General features: G+C 35.8%; 1 protein-coding gene across 3 annotated transcripts in view; it reads right to left on the bottom strand.

The window, feature by feature from the left end:
- Positions 1-26,052, bottom strand: part of LOC122606629 (pathogen-related protein-like) — a 32,036-nt gene extending 5,984 nt beyond the window's left edge. Inside the window, exons 1-4 of one of the 3 annotated variants that reach the window (XR_006324967.1) lie at positions 25,808-26,052; positions 24,772-24,904; positions 24,369-24,670; positions 23,465-23,684 (exon numbers count right to left, since the gene is read on the bottom strand). Coding sequence is in view for 2 of the 3 variants with exons in the window: in XM_043779468.1 (XP_043635403.1) it covers positions 3,440-3,454; positions 24,369-24,670; positions 24,772-24,904; positions 25,808-25,948 (591 nt within the window). In the remaining variant the exon portion in view is untranslated. Of the gene's footprint in view, positions 1-3,140; positions 3,455-23,464; positions 23,685-24,368; positions 24,671-24,771; positions 24,905-25,807 lie in introns of those variants that run through there. The other 2 variants (XM_043779468.1, XM_043779467.1) reach the window with 2 other exon arrangements.
- Between the last annotated feature and the right edge of the window lie 966 nt (positions 26,053-27,018).

Below are 27,018 nucleotides of genomic sequence, written 5' to 3'. Positions count from 1 at the left end.
CAGAGACCTAAATTGGGTGTACCCTTCGGATAACGAAAGATTCGTTTCACAGCTTGATAATGTAAATCAATTGGAGCAGCTTGATACCTAGCACACATACATGTTGCAAACATTATATCTAGGCGAGATGCTGTTAGATACAACAACGAACCAATCATACTTCGATATCTCTTTTGGTCAAATGGTTTCCCATTTTTATCAGCATTTATGTTAGTTCGAGCAGCCATTGGGGTAGAAATTGAAGAACATGAAGTCATATCAAACTTTTTCAACATATCATTTATGTACTTACCTTGTGATATAAAAATACCATTTGGTAATTGTTTGATTTGAAGACCCAAAAAGTAGTTCATTTCCCCAATCATGCTCATTTCAAAATGTATTAACCATAAGAGATGAAAAGTTTCGGCAAAATGTTTGACTGGTCGACCCAAAGATAATGTCATCAACATATAATTGAACAAGTAGAACATGCTTACCTTGTTTGCGAATGAACAAGGTAGGGTCTATTGTGCCTTTGGTAAAGCCACCTCTTAGTAAGAAAGTAGATAAGGAATCATACCATGCGCAGGGTGCTTGCTTAAGACCGTAGAGAGCCTTGTCTAACTTGTAGAAATGGTTTGGTCTTTGAGGATCAACAAAACCTTCTGGTTGCTCAACGTAAACTTCTTCTTTGAGGTCACCATTCAAAAAGGCAGTCTTCACATCCATTTAAAACACAGTGAAGTTTCTGAATGCGGCATAAGCTAAGAAAATTCGAATGGCCTCCATTCTTGCTATAGGAGCAAAAGTTTCGTTGAAGTCAACACCAGGTTGTTGGAAATAACCCTTCGCAACAAGTCGAGCTTTATTCCTTACTACAACTCCATTCTCATCCTTTTTTGTTTTTGAATATCCACTTTGTACCAATTGGTTCATCTTTTCTCGGATTTGGAACTAATCTCCATACCTTCAGTCTTTCAAATTGTGCGAGTTCATCTTACATTGCCTTAACCCACTCTGGATCACAAAGAGCTTTAGAGACTGTTTTGGGTTCGATATTGCTTAGAGAAAGCGCAACAAGACACTCGTTAACTGAAGTACGAGTAGTTACTCCGGCTTGTGGATCTCCAATTATCTGATCAGTAGGATGGTCTTTTCGCATACGTGCCCATTTGTTATCATGAGGAAGAAGATCTTGTTGTTGAATATCAACATCATCATTATTAAAACTGGAGTTTTGTTGAGAGATGGAATCATAACTTGGTAGAACTCTTTCCTCATACGCTGGATGATCAAAGTCCAGTGGCACATACACATTTGGAGTGTTCAATGGGTTTGTTGTCTAAGTAATGCGAGAAGGTTGTTCTTGAACATTCACTTGAGAAGAATTATCAGGAGAGGATGGTGAAGAAGAATCTTTAGAAGAGGATGAGGAACTATCACTAGAGGATGAATTTTATTGCTCAAAAGAACTTGATGATGATTCATGATTGTTGTCAGGAGCTGGATCGTTGTTTTGAATAGGTTCATTGTTTGAAATTGGTTCAACAATGACTTGAGGTTCTTAATCATGAATCAGTTTTGAATTGTAGAACTCTTCAAAAAGAATATCTAATTCATCACTCGTTGGAGTTGGAAACTTCTTGAACTTAGAAGCTAAGGTAGAAGTCCTTGTTGAAGTACTTGAAGCACTTGGATCATCATTTGTTGGTAGCAAACTTTCTTGCTCAAAGATCATGCCCGACATCTCATCAAACCAAACATTCATTGTTTCTTGAATTGTGTTTGTTCGGCGATTGTAGATTCGATAGGCAATTGATGTTTTGGAATAACCAACAAAATATCCTTAATTACCTTTCTTCTCGAACTTTCCAAGATTCTCCCGATCATTAAAAGTGTAACAAACACACCCAAAGATATGAAAGTAATTGATGTTGGGTTTGCGTTTGTTAACAACCTCATAAGGAGTCTTTTCGAAACGCTGATTGATGATGGACCGATTCTGAGTGTGACAAGCAGTGTCAACAGCTTCAGCCCACATATTGGATGATAATTTGGAATAAGCAAGCATTGTCCTTGCTGCTTCCACTAGCGTTCGATTTCTCCTTTCAACAACACCGTTTTGTTGTGGGGTACGAACTGCTGAGAATTGATGAGTAATGCCTTTGGATTTGCAGAATTCATCAAAAACAGCATTCTTGAACTCAGTACCATTATCCGAACGAATGTAACGAACTGGAAGTTGAAGATTTACTTGAGTAGTAGTGATAAAATCTATCAGAATCTGAGTTGTTTCATCTTTGGATGCGAGGAACTTGACCCAAGTATATCTTGAATAATTATCAACAATAACCAAGATGTATTTCTTCCCATTTCGGCTTTGTACTTTCATCGGTCCACAAAGATCCATGTGAAGCAAATGAAGAGGTGCTAACGAGTTTGGAGAGTTTCTTGGTTTATGAGAAGCTTTCTTGATCTTCCCAACAGCACAAGAAGGACAAACATGCTCACTTTCATACTTATAGTCAGACAAGCCTTCAATAAGATGCTTGTTGACCAAAGCATTGATAGTTTGAAAATTCAGATGAGAAAGCCTTCTATGCCATAACCAAGAATTCTTTGATGTAGCCTTTGAAATGAGACAAATATTATCGGTTGGTTGGTTATCATCGAGATTGACGGTAAAAAGGTTATCATCACGATCACCGCAAAGAATATCAACTCCATCTAGAGTTTGGACTTTACAAAGAGATTGCCAAAAAAGAACTTGAAGATTGTTGTCACAGAATTGTCCAACACTGAACAAGTTATGACTTAATCCTTCAACATAATGAACTTTCTTGATGACAATTCCATTTCGTTCAATGTCTCCATAACCTAAGATAGGAGCGAAATTGTTGTTTCCAAAGCGAACAGTTCCCATGAATCGTTCAACAAAATTCTTGAGCAAAGCTTTATTTCCAGTCATGTGTTTCGAACACCCGGAATCGAGTATCCAAACACAGATGGTTATTTCCTGCAATCAAAGAAATTTAACCGACTTTAGGTACCCACTTGAAGACGGGTCCTTGGTGGTTAGTTAAAACAGGCAGGGTATATAACTTACGATATGCAATCAAACATGCTTTTGAATCAACATAAGAATTAACAAGCACATCTTCGATAAGCATATTTGGATAAAAGGTACGAACATTCACACAAGAATTAAAAGTAACATGTCTACAAGCTTTAATATCAACCATATGAGTACGAGAATTAAAATTGTTTACAAGCTCACAAGGCCTTGCCTTGGCACAATCAACATTGTTTATCAAAGATGAATTGTTTGAATTAACAGAAACACCCTTCCTCCCATTACCGGTCTTTCTCCTCCTTCTCTTCTTCCTTTTCTCAACATCCTTTTGATTACTAGTGATCTTAGGTTCTAAAGTTTTAGCAACCCATTTTGCACCACTAGTTATGCTCTTTCCACCTATTGAATTGAAACTAACAAGATTAGAACGAGGGGTTTTAAACATTTTCATCCTTTTAGGATCTTTTGGAGGTGAGGAACTTCTTGCTTCTTTGGTTTATCATGAGAGAACCATCCATATCTATCCCTATATCTAGTTGTACCATTATATGCATCCTTATTTAGCAAAACCCAGCTAGACTTAGACACCTTAGGTAAAGAACTAGATTGAGAGCTAGATGGAGAAGCATTAGGATAGTCTTTCGGAAGTTTCACTTTGGTGTACTTTGTTCTAGGTGGGGTCTCAGCTTGTTCCTTTTTTGACATGTTTCATCGGGGTAAGAGTCTTTGGTTCTAACTTAACTGTCTTTGGTTCAGTCTTGACGAGTTTGGTCTTAACTCGTTCCTTTGAATAATATGAAGTTGGAGCTTTGGACAAAGGATTTTGAGATTCCTCTTTTGTTTCAACTTTGATTTTGGTAGATTCAATCTTTTTCTCAGTTTCTGAATCAAAAACATATTCTCCCTCCATGAATTTATCAAAATCATCTTTTGTGAAATCTTTTGAAAATTTTGAAAAATCACGATTCTTGTTGTCCAACTTCACATCATGGGTAGTCTCGGAAATTAGGTCAACTTGAACTGACACATCTTTGGTCTCACAAGAAAATTGAGTAGAAGTATCAACACCTATACTAGCACTAAGCTTAGGGTGAACAACTAACTCATCAACAGTATTGCATGTGAAGAACCAATAGAAGTACCATATCAAAACTAAACTATGTGCAATTTCTTAATCAGATAAATCAGATTGCACATAATTATCAGCTATTGAAGTAGCAGTATTTTGACAAGTACATTTAAGAGAATCAGTCAAGGTTTGGGTGGAGGAATTTGTAGATGAAACACAAGTAGTTTGGGTAGAATGGTCTACTAAAGCACTTAGGTCAGTTTGAGTAGAAACATTCACACAAACTTTCTTAGTATCAACAACAATAAATTTATCCTCTGAATTCAGATTTTGAGACTTTAGGTGATTAATGACTTTTTGTTGAGATACCACCTTTTGTTGTAAACATTCTATTTGTTTTTCCAAAAATGTGGATGGAACATACATTCTAGTTGGTTTAGGCGGAAGTCCGACAGATTCTTGGTTTTGAAAATTTATTGCAATTTCTTCTAATTCAAAAATTGAAGACTCTTTTGTTTCGTACGAAGAATTTAGAGCATCATAATTAACCAGAAATTTATTTTTTGTTATTTTCTCAACTTCATCAGTCTCAAATTCGTCATCCAATGGACGAATAAATTGTTGTACCATACCAAGTCGAAGAAATTTTTCATCATACAAAGGTTCAATTTCTTCTTTGGCTTTTTGCAATGGTGTGATATTCTCAAATCCCAGCCCGAGAAGAAGTTCTGATCTATCAATTTTTGACTTCTTGAAATAGGCAGTGAAGTCCAATAAAGGATTTTGTTCAACTTTATACAACTTTTCTTGATGGAAAAGTATATTCTTTTTAAATTCATCAACTTGTTTTTCAAGATTCTCAATCTCAACGCCTTTTAGAAAACATGTATGATTTAAGTCAGAAATCTTCCTTTCGAGTTCAACATTGTTTGGTTTAGCTTCTTGGAGCTTTTTATTGAGAATATCAACATCCATTTGTCTAGCTTTTGCCCGAAGCCATTCATTGGTCTTTTGAGTTTCAAGATCTTGATTGGCTTTTTCAAGATCATGAATGGTCTTTTCAAGATTGTGACATTTTTGTAATAACTTAGAATCCGGAGAGACATTCATCTCACACTCTTTAACCAACATTTTCTCTTTATATGTTTGATAATCTTGTTTGATAGCATCATGATCAAAAAGTAATTTTGAATGTTCTTCAAGAAGTTTCGAAAATTCACTTTTAGAAAATGAAATGCTATTTTTCAACTTTTTGTTTGTGTTGGTTAAAGATATGATTTGAGTTGTCAAGTTTGACAAAGCTAATCTACATGACTCTTTATCCTTAATTGATGAAAAAGTAGAGTCGAGATTTACCTCATCATCCGGGTATTCATCATCAGTGCTTTCAGCTTCCAAAACTTTGTCCTTGGCCAACCTCGCCATAAAGCAAACATTAGCAGAGAGATCTTCATCCTCATCATCAGAGAGCAATAGCCATTTGTCATCTTCAGCTAGCAATGCATGTCCTGCTTCAACTTGTTTGGCTAACAACATCTTCTGCTTGTAATACTCATAATTCCACTTTCGAGGTTGTTTGCAATCAACAGCAAAATGTCCAGGGACTCCACAATTGTAGCACTTTTTGTCTGATGCCTTACCCTTCTCAACAACTTGTTTCTCACTAGCTTCTTTCTTCTCATCATGCTTTGATCCACTTGCTTTATCTTGTTCATAATTCTTTGGATGATAGTGTTCCTTCTTGGGAAATGCACTTGTAGAAGAAGTGCGGAGATTGTTGTTTGTTGGTCTCGCTTTGTAAAATTTCCTCTTGAAATGCTTTGTTACCGCGACAAGAGCTTGATATAGTTCATCTGAAACACCATCTCTTGTAGCCATCAAATTTTCTCCCTCCTCATCAGACGAAGAAACAACCACCATTTGTCTCTTAAGAGCTTCAGAAACTTTCTTCTCAACAATCAATGCCAAAGGATCAGCAGATACAACTTCTGGCACTTTGCTTGATGAAGCTTTGTTTAGAACTTGGTTTTCATTGAGTTTGAAAGATTCATAAAGAGTATGAATGGTGAACTTGGTCAGATTTTGATGTTGCTTGATTTATGTTCCAAAATCTTCCCATTCTGGACCAAGAGCTTTGATGAATTTGATGTTCAACTCAATCTCTGTTTTCTTGACATTGTTCTTCCTCAGTTCATTTATGACATTGTAGAATCTGTAGTACACAGCCTCAAGAGATTCATTTGGCAATTTGGTGAAGTTGTCAAACTCAATCAAGACATTGGTCAATCTAATTGTTGAAGTCACATCAGCTCCTTCCATTTTCCTTCCCACCTCATCCCATATCTCCTTAGCTGTATCATAGGAATCAACTGAGCCATAGATCTCATCTGGTAGTGCTTTGTATAAGCATGATCTAGCTCTGTTATCTGCAGTTGTTTGATCTTTTTGTTCAGCATTCAAAAGATCATGAGTGAGAATTGCATCAGTAGTGGGATGGCGATGAACTGCAAGTCCATTAAGGATGAAATCTTTAAGCATATGACCATTTGTTTGACTTTCCACATAGTCCATAAATCTTTTCTTCCATAGTCCATATGAACCACGGTAGAGAACTGGAGGTCTTGTGTCTGAACCTAATGCCAATGCTTCACGAGAAGCCATTTGAACTTGATTTGATTTGAAAATTGGATTTGAATTAAGAGTTGAAGAAAAATTGGAAATCAAACTGAAATTTGGTGAAATTTGGCTAAGTATGAAATGAAATTGAGGTTTGTTTTTGGATTGAATTAAAGGAAATGAAATGAATTAAAGAGAATTGTTTTGGTTTTGAAAGATGAAAAATGAAACGGTCTTGAGAAACGATCTTGGCAAGATCGTTTTAGGGTTCTTGAATTTGAAGAAATTTTCTAAGTAATTTGGAATGATTTGGACAAAGTAACAGTATGTAATGTAATGAAAGAAATTGAGCAAAACCAATCTAGAAGATTAGTTACCCAAGAAATGTATGATTCCCAATCACAACAACCTCAAATGATCAACCAAAACACACCAAAGTACAAGAAAAAAAAGAACGGTCTTGAAAGGAAATGGGACGGTCTTGGTCAAGATCGTCCTAGCTTCAGTGTACTGGGATGATCTTGATGAAGACGGTCAGGGCGGTCTTGGTCACAAGATCGTCCTAGGTTCTGGCTTAAAATCTTCAAGTATCAAACACTTTCCAAGTGTTTGAATTGACCAAACCAATCCATAAGGATTAATTAGCCACAACAAACACTTCACCACACACAAACACTTGTCAGAACGATCTTGTGAGGATCGTCTTACAAGCCACAAAGCACTAGAAGGAAAGAAATGATGGTTTGAGGACTAAGACGATCTGTGCAAGATCGTCCTAGTGCAGAATCGTCCTAGGGTCTTCTTCTTCATCAACATATCAGTTTCAAACATAAACTCCATTAATGACTTCAAAAAGCTTCAATAACTTTTGATTTACTGAGATTAGAACTTGAAATCACTTGCAAACTGATTGTTTTCACCTTAGCAACACACCGACTAACAAAATTCAACACAAAACACAACAGATTCAAAACCCAAATTTTGAGCCAAAATCCAAAAATTCAAACTCGAGATTTAGATCGAATTGGAACTTGAAACATGACAGGATGATGTTTTTAACTACTAGGAATCTATTGGTGAACAAATATCTATGATTTTATGTGATTTGAGATGTGAAACTGTAATATAGCATAAATCGTTCGTGTTCGGGTGCGGAAGTAAGGTGAATAACAATGGTGGATGTGTGTGTGTTAGTGTGTGTATTGAGAGAGACGACTTGTGTGTGTGTGGAAAGCTTGGAAATATTATTATCAAAATGTGACTAAAGGTTACAAAAGGTCAAGGCTTGAGGGGTATTTATACTCTAAGTAAATACATAAGCTCCCCCTCAACCTTATATTACATATACAAAATAACAAAGATAAGGAAATACAACTAAGCACTATTTTGAATTTCTAACAGAAACAACCTATGAATTACAAGTGATCTAATTTTGCTAAATAAACTCCTTGATCGAAATACTTAGAGTTGTGAAGTATAACTGTTTAGATCGAGAGTATTTGAGCAAAAGCATCAAATTGCAAAAAGTGTGATTTGGACGAGGGAAGTGACTTGGTATTTATAGGAAAAAAAATAAATATAATATTCTTTTTGCCATACAAATATGGTTACATGCATTTAAGGAAACTACTTTAATTCCTTAAATGCATTGATAAAAGTACAAGAATAAAGTCACATGATAGTGACTTGTCTTCTAATTAACCAACCACCTTTACATGCGTGTAAGGCTTTTAACAAAGGACAAATGGATTGTCCGGGTAAAGGCATGTAAAGGCATAAAGTCAATTCCTCGTAATAAGTGTTCAGACTTGTAAGGTCTAGAACACTGACAAGGACTCCAGTCAGGAGATCTGGTAAGTCTTCCAGTGAGCTCCGCTATTTGTTAGACTTCTTTTTCAGACTTCAGTCTTTGACTTCAGTGAGAATGTTCTTCAGTGGAAAGATCTTGACTGGAGTAAAGTCCAGTGAACAAATCTGGTGGAATCCAGATTCCTGTACAAGTAAGTTGTTCACTGGTCTTCACATAATTTCTGGACAAATCTTCAGAGGGCTCCAGTAGTCACGTCTGGAACGAGTCCAGTAAATCTAGACCTAACACCTTCTTGTGGCGATTAAGTAACGTAAGATACTTAACTTTATTTGACGATCAAGTAGCATAAGCTTGTTAACTATGTATAGGCATAATGTGATGATATGGCGATTTATTGATAAAGATGATATGTTACGACTAAGTAGTTATAATTGCTTAGCTATATGTGATGACTAATTTGTGGAAATCCTTTAGTTGCATGTGTAGACATATATAGATGATTTAATTAAATTGATGTTGATTAAGTTGTTAATAAGAACATACTATGGTGAATAAGACGGTTAAGGTCATTGTTAGGTCCAGATTTACTGGACTCGCTCCAGACGTGACTATTGAAGCCCTCTGAAGATTTGTCCAGAAATTACGTGAAGACTAGTGAACCATTTACTTGTACAGGAATCTGGATTCCACCAGATTGGTTCACTGGACTTCACTCCAATCAAGATCTTTTCACTGAAAAACATTCTCACTGAAGTCGAAGACTAAAGTCTGAAGAAAGAAGCCTGAAAAATAGCGGAGCTTACTGGCAGACTTACCAGATCTCCTGACTGGAGTCCTTGAAAGTGTTCTAGACCTTACAAGTCTAAACACTGATTACGAGGAATTGACTTTATGCCTTTACATGCCTTTACCCGGACAATCTATTTGTCCTTTGTTAAAAGCCTTACACGCATGTAAAGGTCGTTGGTTAATTAGAAGACAAGTCACTATCAAGTAACTTTATTCTTGTACTTTAACCAATGCATTTATGGAATTAAAGTAGTTTCCTTAAATGCATGTAACCATATTGTACGGCAAAAAGAATATTATATTTATTCTTTTTGCCAATAAATACCAAGTCACTTCCCTCGTCCAAAAGACACATTTTTGCAACTTGGTGTCTTTGCTCAAATACTCTCGATCTAAACAGTTATACTTCACAACTTTAAGTATTTCGATCAAAAGAGTTTATTTAGCAAATTTTAGATCACTTGTAATTCATAAGGTTGTTTAGATACTTAGTTTGTAATATCTTAGTTCCGCAACAACCTTGTATTTTATTTAACATCAATAAATAAAATACACTTGAAAATTACATTGTGTCTCACCATTTACTTTACTTGCTTATCTTTATATTGCTTAAGTTACATATTACTTTATATATATTCTTGCATTTATATTTATTGTAATACTAGTCCAATCTAGTGCTTACTTGACTTGTCGCATTTATATATATTGTAATACTAGTCCAATCTAGTGCTTACTTGACTTGTTGTGTTCTACACTTGTGGGTTAAACCATCAAGTGAGGGACTTCACATTTGGTATCAGAGTGGAAGGCTAACATACTTGCTTAGATCCGTATTTCTTGATGACCACCCCGGAGAATACACAAGGAAACCCTTTTAATACAAGTCCTCCCCCCATTATTGAAACTGAACAGACTACTGACCATGTTAACAACAATCCCCAGTTCCCAAATTCCTGCTTTTCCACACGTGCATGTGCACTACTCAAACACTCGTGCTCCCAAATTCAGTGGGAATGGTGATGAATTTGGCACGTGGAAAGCTAGGATGTTTTTACATATTACTGGAATTGAGAGGAATATGATAAAAATTTTAAATAAAGGACCCTATATTCCTAGAAGCCCTCTCTATCCACTTCTTGACCCTCTTGGAGCAAGATCTGGAAGGGAAAAGAGAGAGGAACATTGGTATGAAGAGGATAAAAGACTTGTTAATATTGATACCGTTTTAAAAAATATGATCCTCGGGGCCATTCCTGAATCTCTTATTCCCACACTAGTTCTTTATCCTAGTGCTAAAAGCATGTGGGATGAACTAGTAAACCAGTATGAAGGTGGTGATGACACTATTGTTACCAGAAAAGTGTCTTTAAATAAGAAGTACGAGTCATTTTTTGCTTTGCCTAATGAATCATTAATTGGTACTTACACCAGATTTATGAGTATCATAAACCAGTTAAGAGGGCTGGGAGTAGAAAAAGACAAGGATATACTTCTTGAAAAATTTTGTAATATTCTTCCATTTAAATGGTCTCACATGATCGTGGTCTTGAGACAAGGTAAAACCTTGCATTCCCATACTCTGTCAACATTGTATGGAGCCTTCAATACACCGAAGAGAATCAAGCCCAGAGAATTAAGGCAAAAAAAGATGCTATTAATCATGCTTCCACTAGTTCCCCTGTGGTTAGTCATACTGAACCACCCTGTGCGGCATTAATGTTTTCTGAAAATGTATTTTCTATGAAGAAGATGATGTCTAAATTAATGGATTCTGGAGCCATGAATAATATCTCTCCAGATTGTGATGAAACTGATAGTGATGATCTGATGGCTATGATTACTAAAACGTTTAATCGTTTTAAAGCAAGAGCCAACAGACCCATTGGACAACATGCACCTAGTTCCTCTACTGACAAGACAAATCTGACATGCTTTAAGTGTGGCAGAAAAGGTCATTTCATGAAGAAGTGCAAGTCCAATCACTTTGTTTCTCAATCTGGTCCATCAACTTCTTATAACAAGCCTGATGATAGCTACAGATCCAAATACAAAAAGCTTAAGGCTCAAATTGCTCCCATGTCTGTAGAAAAAGATAATAATCAATGCATGGTTGCTGAAGAAGAATGGGTTCCCTCTGATGACTCATCAATTGATGATGAAGAGGAAAGAGATTGTTGTTATATGGCTCTGGCTGATCAAGAGCATCTGGTGAAGGAAAATGTCACCTCTGGAAGATAGGTGGACATTGTTATCAAAAAGGTAATTGATTATGACAAGGAAACTGATCCTGAATTAAAATTGGACATTGCTAAAGCTCTAACTCTGATTTAATTTTTGTGGAAACTGTTCGATCAAAAACGACAAATATTTTTGTAACAGATTTTTCTGAAATGGCAAATTTACAAACAAAGTTAAAAGAACTTCAAGACATTGAATTGGCTTTTAAAGAACAAGTCTTGGTCATTGAACAACTAGTTCAAGAAAAGGAAGAGCTTGAAAATGTTTTAACAAAAGAAAAAAATGTCATTAAGTCATGGCTTGAGACTAGAAAACCGTATGATGCTGCAAGAAACCAGTATCCCTCCCAAAAACGAGCATATCTGGGGGTTGATGTGCTGCTGCAACATTAATACCTGTTGTTGACCGACTACCAGAAGTGTTAAAACAAAGCACTATTTATGATGAACCAACAACACCCAAAACTTGTATTATTCCTCCTATTCAATCGTCTGAGGTCAAGACTGGAGCACACCAGATGAATGCTCCAGTCAAAAAGGTCAAGTAGAATAAACCTTTGCCTCAATCATCTTTTAAGGAACCCTAGGTTCAGAAGAAGAAGAATGTTGTTCCACCTAAGCCAAAAGTCCAGTCATCTGGAAAGGCTCAGGTGTCATCTGAAGAAAACATTTTGTTAAGATTGGAAAGCCAGTTTCAACTACTGACTTGTCAAGTTCAAAGTTGCAATGCAAGATTAAACAATTTTGAGGGTACTTCATTTGGCCCAAAACAAAATGCAAAACCTTTTTCCAAGAAAGTTAAAATTGTTACTCCTGTCGAGAAAAAGAAAAAGGTTTCAAAACTATCAACCCCAGTGGTCTTTTCAACTAAGACTACTGTCGAAGAAAGTGAACTCAACCAGATACCCCAGGGATCCATTTGGCAGGATCCAAGTCGATGGGTTCCCAAAACTAACTAATCAATCTGGTGGATGTGAAGGGCGATCGAAAGAAATATATTTAGTATCTTGACAGCGCTGCTGGCAGGATAATGACCGGATGTAAGACCCTACTAGAGGAGTCCGTGGCTTCAGACGGACCCTCTATTACTTTTGGAAATGATGGTTCTGGAAAAACTGAGGGATATGGTGTCCTGAATAATGGTCAAGTCAAATTCAGACGGGTGGCTTATGTTAATGGTTTGAAATATAACCTAATAAGTGTGAGCCAACTGTGTGATGATGGTTACCAGGTGTTGTTTAACATCTCCCAGGGCATTGTATTTAATAAGGATTAGAAGGTAATATTGATTGCTCTCAGAAAAGGGAATGTGTATGTAATGGATATGAAAAGCTCTCCTTCAGAGCGGTGTTTCTATACCAAGGTTGATGAAGACACAAACTGGTTATGGCATAAAAGGTTATCCCATTTAAATTTAAAAAATATTAATAAGTTGTCCAGAAAACAACTTGCAGATGGGATACCTTCAGTTTCTTTAATAAAGGAAACGCACCAGTTTCAAGACAAAGCAGAATTTTAGCATATCTGAACCTCTTCATATGCTTCATATGGACATTTTTGTTCCAGTGAATGTTCAGACTCGTGCTGGTAAGAAATATACCCTGGTAGTTGTTGATGAATACTCCAGATATTGTTGGGTAATATTTCTCAAAACAAAGAATGAAACTACTACTGAAGTCATCGCTCTTATCAAGCAAATTGAACTCAAATATAAGCGAAAAGTGTGTCAGTTAAGAAGTGATAATGGAACAGAATTTTAGAATACAACTATGGAGAAATTCTGTACTGACACTGGCATCTCTCAGAACTTTTCATCAGCACGCACTTCAGAGCAGAATGGAGTTGTAGAAAGAAAGAACAGAACGCTGATAGAAGCTGCCAGAAGTATGCTTGCTGAATCTGGTCTTCCTAAAATGTACTGGGCCGAAGCAATTGCAACTGCTTGTCACACCCAGAATCGTTCAGTGTACGTGAAGCGACATAAAAAGACATCCTATGAAATATTAAGAAATAGAAAACCAAATATTAACAAATTTTCTGGAAAATGTTTCTGGTACCTTGTAGATGTGTCCCTCTCATTAATACTGGATAAGTTGATGTGCATGTTTGAAGTGACTTCAGTCGCTTTGTAAACGTGTCCCTCTCATTTTTCTATATTAGTTGATGTGCGTGTTTGAGGATTACCAGAATGGTCTAATCTGGGTACGTACTGGAGTGTCCCTCTAGTGTACCATCAGTGCATATTCTACTGGCCTAATCCACTAGTGATGCTGGAGTGTCCAGTCAACCTCCATATGCATTGAAATGAGTCATGGTGTGTTAAGTCATAATATTTTAATACTTGATGCTAGTGCGTGCCATACATACAAACTTTTTATCTGGACAGTTACTGTTCATCTTACATGGCATGACTTTTTCAAACTTAAAATGATGGTTTTGTTACCTTGGGAAGACAAAAAGTGCAAGTTGGTAATTTTGTGGGCTGTCAACCGTCATACATTTATGTGTGATGGGAAACATTAAATGCGGATGTCAAAATCGATCAAAACTGTTTTGAACTATTTCAAACTTACCGTTTTGAATTCCATTTTCTCTTTCCTCTATAAATACCCATATTTACTTTCACCTTTCAGTTTTATATCGAAAATCATTTACTCCTAAATCTTCAAATTCCTTCATTTATTTCTTTCTTCATTCAATTCCAATCATCACTATCTTTCCTCATAAATTGTCCTTATAAACCCTAATTCTTTCAATTTCATCTTCTTTAAATGGCTCCTAAACCTTCACCGAAAAACCTTTTGGCTGCCAACTATGCTCCGGTAGCCTCCATAAAAAAGGCCAAACATATTAATCTCACTGCCGAGGCCATCAGAATTAACATGAATAAGTGGATGGCCAAACTCACAACTAATCATTTAGCAACATCCATTATTGGAAGGTTAAATACCTTCTTCTTGAGCAGTCCTCTTTATGGTGCCCTAACCTTGAATCCGGGCAAGATGTACCATGACTATCTGTGTGAGTTCTGGTACACTGTCGTGTATGTGGAAAAAGATGAATCCATCCACTACACTTAAACAAGGCACCAAGAACTTCACCATTACTGTTGATTCTCTCAGAGATGCCCTGAGAATGAATTATTTTGATGAGAATGAGATGGCTGTTGAACTCCCCTCTGGCATCAATACAAGGGAAGTGAGCAAATTGATGGGCCACACTGAAATCGTTGATGAAAATGGCCAGTTGCTCAGGAAGGGTACTGTTTATATGAGCAGGCTAACTGATTCATGGAGATACTTTTTCACACACCTTGTTGAATGTTTGGGTGGCAGTTCTGGAGGCTTAGACCAGATTAATCAAATGCAGCTCCAGATTGCCTATTGTTTATGGCATGGGTATAGGGTGGATTTTGTCCAGATATTCTTTAATGATCTGGTGGATAGATTGAAGGTAAAGAGCAGGAAAGCCTTCATTCCTTTTATTCGATTTTTGTCTATTATTTTCAAAAGGTCTTTAAAAAATGAGTATACTGTAAATACAAGTCATTTTTCGTTGTGTGAATATCTAAGGGATCTCAACCAGTTAATCTCATCTCCTACTGAGGTTGACATCCCATCTGTGATGCTTTACCAGTTTAGAATACAAGAAGAAAAAACCAATGCATTATCACCAGATGACTTGGAAGAGGCTGCAGGCGAGCCTCAAAATAATGAGGAACCCATTGAAGTTCTCACTGCTGAAAGAGTGTTGCCCATTTCTCAGGTAGCCCCTAACCTCACCAGACCAAGAAACAAAACTCGACGTCTTAGGAGAGATGGAGTTCTGGTCTCATCTCATCCAAAATCCTCCTAACAGGATTCTGGAGATGTCAATCAGGAAACCCACAAGCAACCACTTCCACAATTCTTGTAGAAGGAAATGGTAAAGAAGAAAGAAGGTCAGCCTCACCTCTAGTAATACCAGTCTCAACTTCTACAAGTGGGGACATCATGAATGCAGATGGGTCATTGATTGTGGAGGGAGTACATGTAAATGTTGAGGGGGAACAAACTGAGCAGGTTGATAGAGAGAATCTGGTGTAGGGTGCTCAGATTGATTTGAATAGGTTGGAGGAGAATGTACAAGTGGAGGACCAGGCAGGTGGTACCGGCCCAGATTGGGATATAGCAGAATCTCCACTGTATGAAGGTAATGATTTTGATCTCCAAATGAGTTTTCTGTGAGAAGAGGAAGTTGATCGCACTATTAATTCTGTCTCCCAGTCAATTCTTATAGAAATGTCACTTCCACCACCAGAAAATACACCAACACCACCCCCAGGACAAACAACAACAACACCAACCACAACAACTTCTGAATCACCATGTGCACCAGAAAATCAACCCCTTCAAACCTCTGAACCCCAAGGTCTGACAACAACTCAAACACTCGAAAATATTACAAGGCTGTTGCCAGTATCCTCTCTTACCAGAATAAATCCTTCAGGTGGTCTCTCCACTTTTTCTTCAACCGAGGTCCAAGGCCTTTGTGATAAGGTGGTGGACCTAGAGAGATCCCTCCAGACATCTTCTCAGGTTGTTTCTGACTTTAAATCCTTAGTTTCCAACTCTATGAAGTCAGAATTGGGTGTTTTTGTTGGGAATGAGAAGATGGTCTTCGAGAAACTGGATGAACTTGTAGTGGCAACAAATAAAAATTATGAATTTATACAAGTTGCAGTCCAGGGATTAAAGGAGGATACCGTGACATCAGTCCAGACTGCCCTCAAAGGCGAAATTGTTCAACCTTTGGCGAGTCTGACTGGTGAGGTTCAGAATTTGACCACCAGAATAAGCAGTCTGGAAAGCAGGCCAACCCTTAACAAGAATTCGGTTATCAGCACCCTCAGTGATGAGGTTGTCAGAAAATTTAGGGGGGATATGCTGAAGGAAATAACAGAAGAAGTTTCTGAAACTATCATCAGAAATCTTCGTAATGGGTTGTTGCCAGAAGTAACCAAGATGATTGACAACCAGTTGCCTTGCCACTTTCCTCAGGATCTAAAAATAATCAAAAAGGAAGTGATGCAATTGAGGAAAACTGTGAATCTTATGTCTCCAGTTTCTGGCAGAACCTTTGATTCTGCTGAAAGGCATAAACTGGATCTGGTGTGGAATCATCTTCAGTCTGGAGATGCTTCCAAGGGGGAAATAAAGAAAAATTTGTTGGTGAACTTCAAACAAAAGTTGAAGTGTGGAAGAAGATTGTTGGAACAAATGTGCCTGGTACTGATGCCAGTGCACAACAAGCTCAAAATGTCACTGGTACTGAAGCCAGTGTTCAAGTTGATAAAGAGGTTACTGGTACTGATGCCAGTGAACCAGTTTTCGAGGCCTTTCCAGATATTCAAACAGAAATCAAAATGGTGAAAAGTAAGAAGCATTTGGTATCTGGAGGGGAGCTTGAAAAACATACTAATGAAGAGAATTCTGGTGTGAAGAACGTTGAGGAGTTTCCATTTGTTAGTGATGAAACGTCCAAGGGACTGGAGCAGCAATGCATAGCCATTGAAATCTTCAAGAAGAATCTAAAGAATGACTTCGCTGCTCACAAGTTAGATTTGGCAAAAATGGGGACTCTAGATTCCTATCATGCTGGAAAGTTGTGTGTACCAGTTGAGGTTTACAAGAAGATGAAGGATGACCCCATAATTCGTCAATGCATTGCAGCTCTGGATGATGTTTATGTAAGATCAATATACTCCCAGGATGAATAGATGTACGATTCAGAAATATATGGGGAGAGTATATTGGATCTGATTGCTAAGAGAAGGGAAGCACTGGAGAAGCTTCACACACAAGTAAAAAAGAATGTTGCAGTCCTTGAAAATAAATATAGAAAGAAGTTCAAGGGTCTGCCAAAGCCTCTAGTGCAAAGAACCAAAGCTGACAGAGATGCAGATCTTAGCACGTTCATTCCTTTGAACATGAAAGAATTAACAAGGGAAAAATTCAACAAGAGGTTGTTCAGAAAAAGGTGTCCAAGGAAGTTGATGACATGGTTAGGAAGGCTCAGACAAAAGAAAAGTACGTGCATTTGTCAAGATTCAGAGCTAATGTCCGACCAATACTGGGAGCTGAGATCCATCTGGCAGAGAATCATGATAACTTCTCAAAGTTCCATGTCAAACTCTTCAGAGAAGGGAACTTTACTGATGAAAGAAAAGATACGTCAGTCAGGGCATTTGGTTGGTCAGAACTTAGAGAGATTGGCCTTTCCTACAGACGTAAAGATGTTTCCCAAGATGTAAAATACTTTATGAAGAGGATTGGCAAGGAATGGATGAGGAAGGAACTAATGGAGATGGAGATGGAGTTGGGTCTAAGGACTGCACTAAGTACACCACCATCTCTAGGTTCAAAGAGGAAGGCCACAGAAGAGCCATTTGGGCATGCTGAAAAGAGAAGGGTCTGAATCTTTGTTTTGTACTTGTATTATGTTTATTTTGATGTAAATTTGTAACTTTCAACCAGTTGATGTCTGTATATATAAGTTGCAAGCTTTATTTTTCACATGTACTTGAACAGATTAAGTCTAGTAAATTAAAATGTATAATCTGGGAACACTGATGATTTATAAAGTGGTTCTCCAGTAACTAAAATTTAGACTTAGTCAAAATCTCAAGGATTTTTCAAGCACAACCTTGTATAAATAAAAGCTTGAAAATCCTTGCATAATTTCTAAACAAATAGGGGGAATTTGTTAGGTCCAGATTTACTGGACTCGCTCCAGACGTGACTACTGGAGCCCTCTGAAGATTTGTGCAGAAATTATGTGAAGACTAGTGAACCATTTACTTGTACAGGAATCTGGATTCCACCAGATTGGTTCACTGGACTTCACTCCAGTCAAGATCTTTTCACTGAAGAACATTCTCACTAAAGTCGAAGACTGAAGTCTGAAGAAAGAAGTCTGACAAATAGCGGAGCTCACTGGCAGACTTACCAGATCTCCTGACTAGAGTCCTTGACAGTGTTCTAGACCTTACAAGTTTGAACACTAATTACGAGGAATTGACTTTATGCCTTTACATGTCTTTACCTGGACAATCCATTTGTCCTTTGTTAAAAGCCTTACACGCATGTAAAGGTGGTTGGTTAATTAGAAGACAAGTCACTATCAAGTAACTTTATTCTTGTACTTTAACCAATGCATTTAAAGAATTAAAGTAGTTTCCTTAAATGCATGTAACCATATTTGTACGGCAAAAAAAATATTATATTTATTCTTTTTGCCTATAAATACCAAGTCACTTCCCTCGTACAAAAGACACACTTTTGCAATTTGGTGCGTTTGCTCAAAATACTCTCGATCTAAACAGTTATACTTCACAACTTTAAGTATTTCGATCAAAAGAGTTTATTTAGCAAATTTTAGATCACTTGTAATTCATAAGGTTGTTTAGATACTTAGTTTGTAATATCTTAGTTCCGCAACAACCTTGTACTTTATTTAACATCAATAAATAAAATATACTTAAAAATTACATTGTGTCTCATCATTTACTTTACTTGCTTATCTTTATATTGCTTAAGTTACATATTACTTTATATATATTCTTGCATTTATATTTATTGTAATACTAGTCTAATCTAGTGCTTACTTGACTTGTCACATTTATATATATTGTAATACTAGTCCAATCTAGTGCTTACTTGACTTGTTATAGTCTACACTTGTGGGTTAAACCATCAAGTGAGGGACTTCACAGTCATTCAACATTAGAGGCACAAAATAAGTCATGATATCTTTATGACGATGCTTAAGACTACTTGATGATTGAGATTGATATGTACGTTGTAGGTCTTGATTTCTTTTATGGAGATTATGGTGTGTATGCACATGATGCTATGTTTTACGTATATATGAGATGTATTGATTAAATGTACTAATTGGTAGAATCTTTTGTCAAACCAACATGTTATCTTACTTGCCTAATTTATTAGCTAACACTTGTTTTGTAGAAATGCATTTTGTTTCTCAGGTTAGCATGTAAAGCATATTGAGATGCATGTGAAAATGGGTAGCTTAGAAAGATACTTGAACAAATGAGAGGAAATTAGTTAATCATTAGATGGCTTTATTTATATAGACGACATATTTATGTTTGAATTATTGTTGAACATATTGATGGATTTCCTTGTATTATTGTTGTGATATGAGTTAGTAACACCGAGTTTTAGTAAATGACAATTCCGGTAGGAATTGCAAGGATTTTATTTAACGCTTCTGCAATTTTTAATGCCGTTAGGCAAAAATTTTGGAAATCTGTATATTTAAAAGTCGGGTGATACATTATCAAACGCCGCAACTGTACACATGAAGGCAGTGGACCCACGAAAGTAGTGGGCCTGGCTCAGTGTCACCACTTGCACACCAAAAGAGACGCCCTGCAGATGTGTTATGTGGCCATAACTAATATGATACCAAAACTAAAGGGATGACATGCCTAAACCATACCACATGGTACAACCAAAGTGGAAATAAGCCAAAAAAAAGAAATTTAGTAAGTAAACACTCAAACACAAGCGCAATTCTTTTTCTATTAGTGTGGTGCCTATAATTTGCTCCCCTTTTACTATTGTTGAGAGGGGTGGGATGCCAAGTCACCGATTGTCGCCATCGATGTTTCAGACTGGACAATCTTACCCTTAACATTTATGTCAATATCCCCTGTATTTTTCATATCTCAATCTACCCGAACATAAATCATTTAAGTTTAATGAAAAATTTTATTATATGAATTTTCATATTCAAGAATTATCAAAGATTTATTAATAAAAAGTTAATTCATAGTTAAATAAGATAATTTAAGTAAAATATAGATTAATATTTATGTTATAAGAGTTAATTAGACTCAATGGAGTAAGGCTCCTTTTGCCCCGACTCCCCCTGCTTTCGCCTCATTTTCACCTAGAACACCGTGACGGGGGCGACAAAGCTCAAAAGCTTGTACACCACGACGGAGGATAGACGTTAATGGCTTTAATAAATAAAAATGAATTTTACTACTTTTTTTTAACCTTTTCGTCTATATATACACTTTCATATGCAATTTCACACATAACACTCTCATATTTCTCCTTCTCTTAATATTAAAAGTTATCTAATCTTTTTGACAAATATGCATCCTCGGGGTTATCCACGACCAAACACCTATCCAAATGATCCCGCATTTATTTTGTATGTGAGCCAAATGGGTGATAGGTCATAAAGGGGGATAGGTCATAAGGGGTGATCGGTGATGGGGTGATCTACCTAAAACGGGCTTCACCGTTAGCTATCATAGCTCCACCAGATATTGCGAGGCTTCATCTATAGCTTACGAGCTATGCCCTTTGAAAAAAAAATATTTTTAAAATTTATATATGAAATTTGTTAATTAAAGAAAGACTGAAAAAAGTGAAAAAAAAGAAAAAAAGTTAAAAAAAAAAAACAAGCTAAAAAAAAAAATCAAAAATGAACCTTTTTTCCCTTCTTTCCTTAAGATACCTTCTCATTTGATGTCTATCCTGTATATATATATATAATTCGTTTTTATACATATATGTTTATAGTTTTTTTTTTATATATATAATTGGGTTTTACTTTGTTTACAAATTGTATATAATTCAATCTTTCTTTCCTTTTTGTATCAAATTACCAATGAAACATAATGGATTAGCAGTCGAACATCTCGAACTTTTAATTAATGGTTGAATTGAGTCGTTAGGTCAACATTTTGTGTCCGTTAAGTCTTTAGAAGATTAATGCTATTATGTGATTAATGTCCTAGATGTGTAAGGTTATAATGCTTTAATGATGTATATGTTAATATAGTTAAGATGCTAAAGATGTTTAAGATATGTTAAGTGTGTTGATAAGTATTCCCGTTAACTCGTTTTAGCCTTAGATGTAATGTTTTAAATTGTAAGGGATTAAGGTGGAATTTAGGAAAGCTTAAGTTCAGGCCTTGATGGTAATTACGCTAAACTAAATACCATTATTCTACTCCTAGCCTCTCAAAACCGCCCCCCTTTTGCTCCCATATTGATCTCATTGCAAAAATTTTCTGAAAAGTGTTGATTCCAGTGTGTTTGATCAAATTTTTACATCCTCTTTGTAATCTCCAGGTAGAGTTATAATATAATTCATTTTTTTGTTGTTTCAATCCTTTAACTCATTTCACATTTGGTCTAGGTCATACGATGACAGTTTGTTATTGAAATCCTTCGTTTTCATTGATTCAGTGACCTAAAATGTTTATTGTTGTGTTTGTAAATCAATTGAGCGATGATTGATGACTTCATTGCATCAATGGACTCTTAAATTTTGTAATTTGATGTTCAAAGGTCATGGTGGTTTGGGATCATTTGGTATTCGTTTGGATGGGTTTTGAAGTGAAACGAAGTCACAAAGTTAGGTCAGATCTCGATATCCAGCGCACAGATAATCTGTGCGGCACATATGTGTGTTTGGGTTATGATATGAGGCGCACAGAATGCTTGTGTGGCGCATATCTCAGTTGGGTTGTGTTCTAACTTCATGTGGGTTGTGATATCTGGTGCATAGGACCCTTTTGCGACATATATTCATGACTGTTGGTCGTTTAAGTGTGTTTTCATGCTTGTGTATGCTTAGAGAGGTTCTTTAAGGTCACGTTTATGCTAGATATTGATGACATGTTTCTATAAGTAGTCGGGAATACTTGCAAAGCTCGGTAACTTACGTTATCATTTCTTTGTATAAGTAGGTAAGATACACAACTTTCACACGCTGTGGGTTCAACAAATATAGTTTTCATACAATAACTTCCCCAAATGATCTCTTGTTTAATCATGGGTATTCGGGATTAAACGTGAGGTGATATGGACTATGTGGATGTAAATCAAACCCTGAAATGTTACCCTGATGATATGTATTGAAATAAGATGCTATGATATGACATAAAATGATTTGAGATGTTTTGAATTGCGGTTATGTGTTGATGTTATAGGAAATGTGCATGAATGCATGGCTTGTTCATCTAGTTCACTAGAGTTATTAAGTTTTCATGACACGTGCACGTTTAAGGGCCTAAACATTAAAGTGAAAATATATGATGAATATTTAGGTAATGTGAACAACTAAACTATATGATATGTATGATTGAGCTCGAAATCTAGATGAAAATGTTAAGCTTAACCTTGACCTCTTACACACAATCTTACACCTATATGACATGCACGACTTATGTCACAACTACAAATATGTTTAGATGTTATATGTGAGATGTAAAAGATGACTAGACACATTTAAGATGATCCATCCTATATGAAAGATGTATGATGCACAACATAATATGATAGATGTGACGAATTGTGATGATATATGCCTTAAAGATGAAATGTGACTTTTCTTAATGTTTAATTGAATAAATGCTTTATCAAATTATGTGCATGTTATCTTACTTAGCTTTAATTAGCTAACACTTGCTCTTTTAAAATGTGTTGTGCCTTCGGGTCTAACAAGTTTGAGTAGGTAGATTTGAGGAGATACAAGGCTCAGGTAGATGATCTTAAAAGCTTGCCCTAGTCTTCTATCATCGCCTCATTTAGTAGACATTCTTTATTATGTTTAGAAGTTATGACCTTTTCACAATGTAGACTTGGTTGGCATTTATGTTTACTATTGTAATGATACGGATACGGTAACACTTTTCAATAAAAGAACCAACCGTTACCATTTGATTGGTCATTAAATGTTTGCTTCCGCTATATTTTGACGATGTTGGGCGAAAGGTTTGGAAATACTTATTTATAAACGACAGGTGTTATAGGCGGCGAATTATGAAGAACTTTCATCGAATCCTTAATAAGCAGCCATACCGGGAACAAGACGTGGTGAGTTCGAAATGGCGGCAAATGCGGCCTTCTATTCAAGCATCCAACCAAGTATTCCACCGTCTTAGCCAAGCAAATCAACATCAAAGTGGTGCAAGCGACAACTTCCCGTTTGAGTTTTTATTGGAGTAGTCGTATTTTAGGAGAAACTCAAAGTTCAGGGAGTTGATTGAGAACAATGTGAAGAAGTCTAGTGGTGAGCTGACTGCAAAAAAGGTCAAAAACTAGTTCGTCAGTATATTCCCATAGCACCAGGTTGGATGCGAGATTAAACATTGATCTCAACGAAACAGAAGAAAAGTGGGAAGCGGAACAGTATATCCATCCAATCGGCAAAGAAGTGGCTAATAAAGCCGTGTATTCGGATAAATTTGTGAGGTTGGGGGAGCGGATGGACGAGTTGATGAACAATTAGCGACGTGTAGAATTAGGTAAAGAGAGACTGCAATTGAAAAAAAGAATAGGAAAAACAAGAAAAAGAAAAAGCAGCAACGGGAAAAAGATAAAGAAATGCAGGATTATTTACATATTTTGCAAATCGACTACAGTAGATTTAGGAGATTGAGAGTCAGTTGGCCAAATAACTCAAACAACTAATCATGGCATATACAATTATTAGAATCATGGCATATACAATTATTAATTGGGTTATTTAGTTTAAGTTTATTTAGTTGTTTAAGTTTTTTTTTATTAGTATTATTATTTATATAATTTGTTATAAAAGAACATAAAAAAAGAAAAAAAGAAATGGGCCTCAAGAAGACTTGTCTCACTTCGCCAAAAAGGAAAGCCAACTCTTTGGAGAACACACTATCACATGACAGAAAACGACCCATGTGGGGGTATCTCACTCCTAATAGTCTTAGTAGATTAGAATGACATTCTTTACCTTGAGAATGGAGACACCAAACAATTCTACTAATTCATTAGTAGGTTTGTGACCTTTGAATGGACCATCCATGTAACCCCAATGCCTGAACTTATACGCAATTATTGGTGGACCAGAGTAAACTTCAAGAACCTCCAAAACAAAACCGCGAGGAAATGTAGTTGTGAAGATTTTATGAGCTGTATCCACACTTTCTTCTTCTGGATTGTACAATCGTAGTTCCTCCGGAAATGATGTTTGAAGAAACATATTGTATCCTCCACCCATTTTAGCAACATCATGTTGTGTTAAAGGTTTCCTACCTAAACACAAGAGGTTCATAATAAGATATGAGTATTAATTTTCATGAAAGTATATGTAAACCGATTAATTAGAATTAAGAAAAGTCCATGTTTTAGTTTACCATTAACAGAAAGTGTCAGCTTAGTTACATCAACACTTTTAAAATCTTCGGGTTTCATTTTGTGAAACATCTCCATTTCCCATGTTTTCACAAGATTCTGAACTTGCTCTTCCAATGAACCTATTGGCCATATCTTACCATCCAAAGTAGAATACACCATATGAATTACACACCTCCAGATACATAATGATATTACTCTAACATATGAATCACAAACGTTAAGAAATATTATAGTTATGAACTTCTATATATCTTATACCGTATATTTAATTCTTCCTTCAATTCAAATTTGAAAAATATATATCAAGAAATTAAAAGTTATGATCCATATACATCATCACTTTTTAGCAGCGTACTATTTATAAACATATTTTAAGGTATTGTATCATGTAATAATGTAAAATATATTTGGTGATGTAACATTAAAAAAGTAGTATAATAATCACTAGCCAATTACTAAACGTAAATTTAATTATAAAGATATTATACTTCATTCTAATCATATACTTCATTCTAATCAATAATATGTGATCATCACGTTTTTCTCTTTAATAGTCAATTTAACAAAAGTTCATTAAGTTGTTTTTATCAAAAATGTGTAATAGAAACAAATACCTAGCTCCTTAGTTTGGATATATGCAATTCTTGGAGTTTGGATGCTACAAACCATTATTGCGTAATTTTGTTTTCCATTTTGATAAAGACGGTACTCATAATAGTTGGTCCACCAAGACTCCTCTTTTTGTTATGTTCATATATTCTGACCAATATCAAACAAAGCCTTATCTTATCTTTAAAATTTGTGAAGTTGATGTTATATAATTTATGAGCGAGCCTTGAAGTAAGCTCAAAGATTATGTGTTGGATAATGAATCACAAAGAAAAACATTACATTATTTCTAGCTACATGCAAAATCTAATGAGTTAAATACTTGAGATATTCAGTTTTGTACTTAGAGATATTCATATTTTTGTTGGTGATTTAACTCTAACAAAAAGAAAGAAAGATATGTTTAATGATGAAGGAAAGTATTACCTTCGTTCTCCCTTCTTCAAAGAGTTTGTTGGCTGCATCGAAGTTAGGAGGGGTACCATACTTCCATGTAGTGTTCTTCTCACTATCTGCACCCATGAAACTTCTATATTTGTCTAAATCTGAACCTTTGTATTGTTCCATTGTTATATAGGTTTAGCTGTTCACATTACACAGGTTCCTACCTTATATACTATGACGTGAATGAGTTTGTGAGTAAGCCACGTTTATTGGTCCAAGCAAACACGAAGTTTCCAAACAAAGATTTATCTAAATATTAGCTCGATGACATTTGGATCACATAATCTTTATTATCCGTTAGAATATATGAATATAAACACATAACAAATCACGAGTACGTAGCGGAAAGAAACGTATATGCAATCATATTAATTAACAAAGTAATGAATAGAATATGTGGATCTTTGCGCAAAGCTTCCAATAATTTTAATAATTATTATTATTATCATTATAGGGTCTAAACTAAAACCCTTCTACGATCGAACACTCAACACCCCTATATCGTATGCTAGTACCCGATCACGAACTCACAAACCCGTTGTGCAATGCCCCTAAAGTCGAAACCCTTAAGAAACCGAAAACCCTTGAGGGTTTTGGTTTCGGTCGAACGAAACAAAAGGGAGAGAGAGAGAAAATTGTTTACGGTTTTCAAAACCAATTGTCTTGAATAAATGTGAAAACCCTTAACCCTTTGTCTCTATTTAAAGGGATTAATTAGAAGGTTTTCTAACTTGGTGGACAAGTTAGAGTGGGATTAGGAAACCCCTCAAGGATTTGGAACACAACCCCCCCCCCCCCCCCTCTTCCCTTCTTTGTACATATAGGAAACTTCTAGTTTACAATTTAATCCATCATCTTTAATTAATTAAACATTATTAAACCTTTAACATAAATTAATTAATTATTTAAATGATCGTTTAATTAATATATATTACTTCAATATACTAATTAAATATATAAAGTTAACGTGTCATTTTATGTAACCCCGTAGTCTTAAATAATTACCAGACATGCCTTTATTATAACGTGATCATATTCTAATATTATCATCATAATCATTCATCGTGTTTCATGATTATATTAGATTTAATAATTACACAAATTTCATACATATGTTATACTTAACATCATAGTTCACGAGTAAAACAAACTGAAAATGAGGTGAATTGGTGGATAACTTCACTTTGCTACAG

This window comes from Erigeron canadensis, chromosome 7 (assembly GCF_010389155.1).
Source record: "Erigeron canadensis isolate Cc75 chromosome 7, C_canadensis_v1, whole genome shotgun sequence".
NCBI classification, from domain to species: Eukaryota; Viridiplantae; Streptophyta; class Magnoliopsida; order Asterales; family Asteraceae; genus Erigeron; species Erigeron canadensis.
The sequence above is the reverse complement of the archived record's forward strand: the minus strand, read 5'-3'. Positions and strand labels throughout refer to the sequence as shown.